The sequence below is a fragment of the Aptenodytes forsteri genome, unplaced genomic scaffold, assembly GCF_000699145.1.
Source record: "Aptenodytes forsteri isolate BGI_AS27 unplaced genomic scaffold, ASM69914v1 Scaffold257, whole genome shotgun sequence".
Lineage (NCBI taxonomy): Eukaryota > Metazoa > Chordata > Aves > Sphenisciformes > Spheniscidae > Aptenodytes > Aptenodytes forsteri.
In genome coordinates this window covers 236,832-243,635 of record NW_008795194.1, presented here as the reverse complement: position 1 = coordinate 243,635, position 6,804 = coordinate 236,832, and the positions used below count along the sequence as shown (strand labels likewise).

At 36.4% G+C, this 6,804-nt stretch overlaps 1 protein-coding gene across 1 annotated transcript in view; it reads right to left on the bottom strand.

Moving 5' to 3' along the window:
- Positions 1–22: 22 nt before the first annotated feature.
- Positions 23–6,804, bottom strand: part of BBS5 (Bardet-Biedl syndrome 5) — a 13,216-nt gene continuing 6,434 nt past the window's right edge. Inside the window, exons 6-12 of the mRNA XM_009278558.2 lie at positions 5,797–5,932; positions 4,701–4,796; positions 4,114–4,176; positions 2,919–3,032; positions 2,721–2,804; positions 930–953; positions 23–818 (exon numbers count right to left, since the gene is read on the bottom strand). Coding sequence (XP_009276833.1) covers positions 717–818; positions 930–953; positions 2,721–2,804; positions 2,919–3,032; positions 4,114–4,176; positions 4,701–4,796; positions 5,797–5,932 — 619 coding nt within the window. The 3' untranslated portion in view covers positions 23–716. The remainder of the gene's footprint in view (positions 819–929; positions 954–2,720; positions 2,805–2,918; positions 3,033–4,113; positions 4,177–4,700; positions 4,797–5,796; positions 5,933–6,804) is intronic.

Below are 6,804 nucleotides of genomic sequence, written 5' to 3'. Positions count from 1 at the left end.
CACGGGTCATAAAGTGGTAAAAAAACTGGCGCCTCCCTGCCATAAAATGGTGGCTGAACCAGCATGGCGGACCCTGTGTTGTTAGGGGAGGGGGCTTCCTCCTCTGACAACCTTCTGGGGGAAGTAGGATGGGGTGGCTGGTCCTGCCAATCACAGGCCTAAAAACGCCTGGGGTACGAGTGTGTTGAAATCCGCAGTCAGCCAATCCAATCACAAAGCAGTATGAAAACCTGGGGGACGACATTTTACATAATGGCGGCTGGAATAAAATGGCAGCCACCATGCATGTGGTGGGGAGGGACTTCCAGGCCCCTACGAGCCGACAGGAAGAGAGGAGGGACTTCTCGGGTCCTTACACCATGTGACCAGGGGAAGGGTGGGACTTCTGGGGCTTGTGGAACACGTGACTGCCTGCAGGGGGCAGGGCTTCCACCAGCAGCTGGGGCCCCGCCCCTTCTTGTACTCGGTGTTGGTTGTCCTCCCACTACTTACAGAAACAATGTCATAAATAAAAAGCTTTTACACAGGGTTTTGAATAATCTTTCTTTCATGACGTATCCTGAGGGCATATTATCTAATATTTGCCCGCTCTTTAGCTTTGGCGTGTTGTTTCTCTGCTACTCTGGTATTTCTAAATTATCTTCTACAAATCTCATAAGCCCAGTAAGAACCGAGAGCCTTTCCTTGCTTAGGAAACAAACACGTGCCAATGTAAATCAGGTCATCACTTCCCAGAGTCCCTGGAGTGTGAATCCATCCTTTAGCTTCTCTATTGCAAGTCCTAGTTCTTCTGAAAAAACAGGCTCCCGATCACATTGCTTTTTTGAATGCACGAGATAGGAGAAAAAAATAAAGCAGAAAGTACTTTTTAATTTTATTATCCCATTTTAACAACATGAATTTGATAGTATGAAAAAGGATGTTCTTACCTTGTTTTCATCAGCAAAGTAAGCCTGCAAAAGAAAGAAAAAAAGAACTCGCAACCTTGGGGGAAAAAAAGAAGTCTAAAACCAAATCTGCTAATAATTCCTTGGGGTCGAAACTGTATTTGTAAGTTTTCTTCAACAAACCGGTCTCTATGGTTTTTATTTTTGTTTTGTAAACAAGATCAGAGTTTTTTCTATGTTGAAATAATTTACAAAAGGGTTCTAACAGGAGTTGGCGATTATGTTCTTTTTCATTAAATACCAATCTTTGAATTCTCCATCGTAATAAACAAAGATTTTTAAATAGTAAAATTTTCATATTACATTTTTGCTACACTGACAAATACTTTATAGGGAATAAAATGTTAACATGAAGGCAAACTGACAGCATCCTAGCATTTTCTGCCTCGCGTGCAGCAGCATTTATTACTAACTAAAATGCGTAAGTGATATCAAAATTCAGTTAACATCATACCCAATCTAAGAAATGAACACAGAGTAACTGAACAATTAACCAAATTTTTCTACTCTCAGACAGAGATCTGGGGAAGTGAGATAATCTTTCCCATTCTGTGTGTATGGAAATTAAGGCTCAAACTCTTCAGGAAATCAGATCTCTGAAAATATCCACAGCTCTGGAAGTCTCCGGACCAGCAGGCTCTAGATTTTCATGTTTACCAAAAAGAGCCTGATCTTGCTTCAGCTGCCCCTATGGACTGGCGAGGGGCAGCAAAGAAAGCGTTCTCCTGCTCAGCTGGATCTCAAGCTATACAAGACTCTACAGAACAGCATCCCAGTCGTCAAGTGTCATGGAATCTTGGTCTGGAGCCACTCCTTGGGTCCTGGACGATATATGTCTCCTATAGCAACCACCTAATCATTTACAGCTTCCAGTTTTTGTTTTAGAATATGCAAAGCACAGTTATTTAATCCAAATGACAAAGGCACCAATAGAGCAAACAATCTACCGTTAAGGAAAAGGTAAATTTAAAAATGTGCAAAAATGAAAACAAAAAAAGGCAGAAAGTGAGGAGAAAGGAGGGATAAGAGCTTATCTGCATCAGTAAATGACACCAAAAGAAAAGAAGGTGGAAATAAGATTGGTGCTAGCACTGCTAATTTACCACATTTCAGAGATGAATTAAGAAAACGCGTCAATTGTCAATGTGTCAAGTCTACCACTTGAAAACATGTGCAGTCTACCTGTGCAGTCAATTATGCAGTCAGGTGTTACTGGGTTGCACAGTAAATTTGGAAATTCCTAGAAAGAAGGTCATCAAGCAACCTAACGTATTTAAAGGTAAATTTTCCTGAAATACTGGGAGACAGATACTAATACAGTTTTCTAAACTGGTATTGTCAGGAGTGCAAAGGTTGTCAGGAGTGACTCAAAATTATTGCTGCCTTTCTAAAAATCTTTCAAGTTTGAATCTTAGATGAATGTTGAGCGTACAGATATCACCATCTATTAATCTGCTCCAAGAGAAGGAAGACTTGTTTCAATATAGTGTATTTGATTATATTATACTGTTGGTTTTCAAGCTATTCTTGATCTTAATGTGTTGAGAAACTACATACAACTGTTACTTTAAATATCTACTACTATTTATTTTGAATAATAGTTTGTTTCCTGTAGTAATCAGGATTTTGAATAAAAGGTCTGTAGGTGTGTTTTAAATATAGAAAGTTCAGTTGTAGCTTATCTTTAATAGATGATTACAGCTGTACATTGCTTACATTTGAATAACCAAACAAGAATTATTTTATTTTTTAGTTTTCTGTGGAGCAGCTTACCACAAAAGCATCCGTATGCTCATCAGATTCTATTTCCACATCATCTTGAACCTGCTCCACTGTTAGGTCTTCAAGAGGTTGAGGCTGCAAATTAAAACGTTAAAGTAAGTAAATCCACGTATCTAATGGGTTTAATATATTTTTATTACTGCTGTTAACACAATATTGTATCTAATTTAAATTAAATGAGTGGAGTACCTTTTCTTCCATTTCATAATCCACTCCAAATATAGGGTTAGCTGAATAAACTCTGTGAACCTCCTGTAGTTTCTCCACAGGGTCTATTTTAAAACCAAGTACATATCCTCCACTCTATATAACAGAGAAAAAAGAAGATGTATATTTATTAGTGTTGCTTATTATTTAAACAACTTTTTCCCCTTGATAGGGATTTGCAGTTTAATGAGAGCAAATTTCAGTTTGCTGATAAAACAGTATCTGTATTTTGGTATTATCTTATTTTCATTCTGCCACTTAAACCATGGGTGAAATAAAAACAATGACAAAGTTTCTCTATGAGGTAAATGAGGTTTTAACTGTTAGCCCATTATATAAATGGGGAACAAACTTCTTACACAGAAAAACAAAAGCAAACAAGGGTGGGAGAAGTTCAGAAGTTGGTACTAATGATTTATTTCTAGCTACTCAGCAAATGTTTAGTCTGTTAGATCTTGATGTTGTTATTAAAGAAGCTTTCAGACACAGTAAATAAAGTTAGTTGAACTTAAAAAAAAAAATCACCATTAAAAGCATTTCTGATTAAGGTGAAATTGAAGAAAAATAATTTTATCTCTTACAGCAAAACAGACACACAAGTGAAAAATACTAAAAATAGTGGCCTTAATTAAGTAGAGAAGTAATTAGATCCCAAAGATAATCTGTCAGAAGACACTGGTTTTTTTTTTAACAGTTATTTTACTTTATTTTAACTAGTCATGCTGGCCTATAAGCATTTCTGATTAAGGTGAAATTGAAGAAAAATAATTTTATCTCTTACAGCAAAACAGACACACAAGTGAAAAATACTAAAAATAGTGGCCTTAATTAAGTAGAGAAGTAATTAGATCCCAAAGATAATCTGTCAGAAGACACTGGTTTTTTTTTTAACAGTTATTTTACTTTATTTTAACTAGTCATGCTGGCCTATTGCTTTGCTTAGAGAAATCGTAACTCACAGCCATATTGAACCCCCCCCCCCCCCCCCCAGCCATATTGACCTTAACATACAGACATTTTAAGCAGTGCAAAAAGGACTTTTTAAAAGTTGTGTTCAAAAGGCCACACAGAAGGAACACTCTAAGTACCTTAAAAGTAGCCCTGTAACATTTCAGAATTAGAGAACTATTATATATAAAAACATAACCAATGAAAGAAGGCTGTTAAAGCTTCTTACCTGCTGAGAACTCTCTATCACAAGCGCCAAGCCAAACTTTGAGTCTCTTATTTTTATTGAACGCTAATGGTAAAGAGGTAAAAACTGTGTTAAAAATTTTGGAATTACTTGTTAAAAATCTGCTTTATCTTTTTTTTTTTTTTTTTAAACTGTACTAATTACAATTACTGGTTTTGGAAGCTTGGATACCAGCATTCCCTCCCATTTACCACTACAAATCTGAACCCCTGAACCTCAGGGAAAAGTGTTTTTATTAGAAGTGGTAACAGTGGTTAACAGTTCATTTCTGAACATCACGTTCACAGACCATTAATCCCGGTGTATGTAGGTGGCATGAAGCATCATAGTAAACAGTTTGAAAACTGGAAATACAAGCTATTTTCAACATCTGTACCTGCCCATGAAAGCCCCCAATTAATGGAAAAAAAAAAAAAAAAAAAAAATCTACCCTGTGGTTGATGCTGGTAAGACTAAATTCCTCCCTGACTGTGGGACATGAAATACTAATTTTGGTGAGCTGGGAGTTTTAACTGAAGACTTGAACTTATGCCATTTCATTTTGAAAATGGTTGTTTTAAGATACTTACAATTTGTAGATATGGTATGCTGACATTGAAGCTGTCATTCATATTTGCATGCCAAACTATTCTCACGTTAGTAATAAAAAACGTTCCTAAATTTCCCTATTAAAGAAAAGGTATGTTAGAACTGCTTTGAAGTACAGAGCCTTTTTCCAAACATGATGATTACTGCTATCCATTTAAACACATGCAGGATACAGCTTCATATTTAATTCAATAAAAGCCTGATTCTTCCCCACCAAAACCAGTCAAAATGCTTCTATTGATTGCAATGACGCCAAGATCCAATCTTTAAAGGATACAGCACCCGAGAGGTGAAAATAGCTGAGAGTACCTATTACTGCAGCAAAGCAGGATCAAATTACAGCACAGCAGACCTCATGGGAGTACATGAAGGATCTGAGAGTGGTGTTCTTAACTGTACAGATCTGGAATTGGCATATAGCATAAGTATAATGGCACGTGGGTTAAACTTAGGCAATTGTGGAGATGTGTGCCAAGGGAATGTAGAGGAAAGAACTTTTTAGCTTGTCAGGATGGATCCTATTTCCATTCTGGACTAAAATTGCACAGACAGAAATAACAGCTCCCATTTTGTTTCATGGCCCTGGGAAATACTTGCTACCAATGCCCTGTAAAATAATAGAAACATTTTCTATTTTTTCCTTAAAGTCTTTATTTTTCCATGTTTTAAGACATAGATTCCTATTCCAGTATTTTCAATTTCTAGTAATCGAAAGACAATATAGTCTTACACTGTAGTCAAAAGCTGCACGTAAACATACAAATATTCAGCAGAGCACTTTGGAAACAACATGATTGTCTTTCAGGATGATACAGAGCTTTAGACTCATAAATATATCTTTTTAACAGGAACTGTCTATCTAGTTCCTTGCCTATTAGCTGAGTCACATAGACTTCAGGTTGCCAAAAAGTGACTTTGTTGTACTGAGTAGCAAATATATGGGATCAGCTTCTCTGCATGTGAACTGAATTAATGGTAACTCCTTTGAGGTTATAAAACTGTAGTAGTACAATTGCTAGATGAAAGCCAAAACATTCAACTTTGCTGTAGTCAACGTAGTCTCATTTTTCACTATACCTGGTCACTTGATAAATTCCAAACTCCATTGATTTTATCATATATTTGTTCTTGTGGTAATAATCTCAGTTGCTTGTTTTGAATCAATGCACTTCTCAGCTTCAGATCACGATACATTTTAGAAGTTTCATAAGCTCTGCAAAATATAAAAAATACACATTACCATTTCAGTGTTTTCTATTACCTTTACTGTTTGTTTTAGCACCAATATGAAATGTTGTGTATTTTCAACTTTTCTTATCACGTTGCACAAAAATGACAGTACTATTAAAACTTCATCAACGTAAACCATTATATTTCAGCTTTCCTTATTGAAGTTATCTTTAAAGTTTTTTTTTTGACATCCGTTTTGATCTCCTGTGTTGTTCATGTGTTTACTATTTCTTTCTTTTCGTTAAGATAGTCATCTCCCAGCCTCTATTGCAAAGCATAAGTCTTCTGGATCCCAGACTATGTATAACAATACTTAGTATGGACATCAAGAATCCTTTATTTTTCAGTGCCGGCTAAGTCACAAACATCCAATATACGAACATCAGTGTTCCACAGCTCTTAAATAGAAACCTGTGGTAATGTATTATGCACACATTCATTCAGATGACTTATCTTTAGGTGTGAAACATCCACTGTTTTGTAGTCAATTAGAGTTTTGACCAGGATTTAACTCTTCATTTCCATTACATGGTCCAAAATTATGGGAAATGATTATAGACAGAAATTATAGATCAAAAATGTACACTGAGATTAGCTCTTTTGTACTTTTATTTGTTCAGATAGTTTCGACACACAAGATGTATAAACTGTGATCAATGACTGGTATTAATACACATTAATTTTCATTATGTACAGTTATCTACTAGAATCTACAGAAGGCCAATCGTATCCTGGGCTGCATGAAAAGAAGCGTGGTCAGCAGGTCAAGGGAGGTGATTCTGCCCCTCTACTCTGCTCTGGTGAGACCCCACCTGGAGTACTGCGTCCAGCTCTGGAGCCCTCAGCATAAGAAAG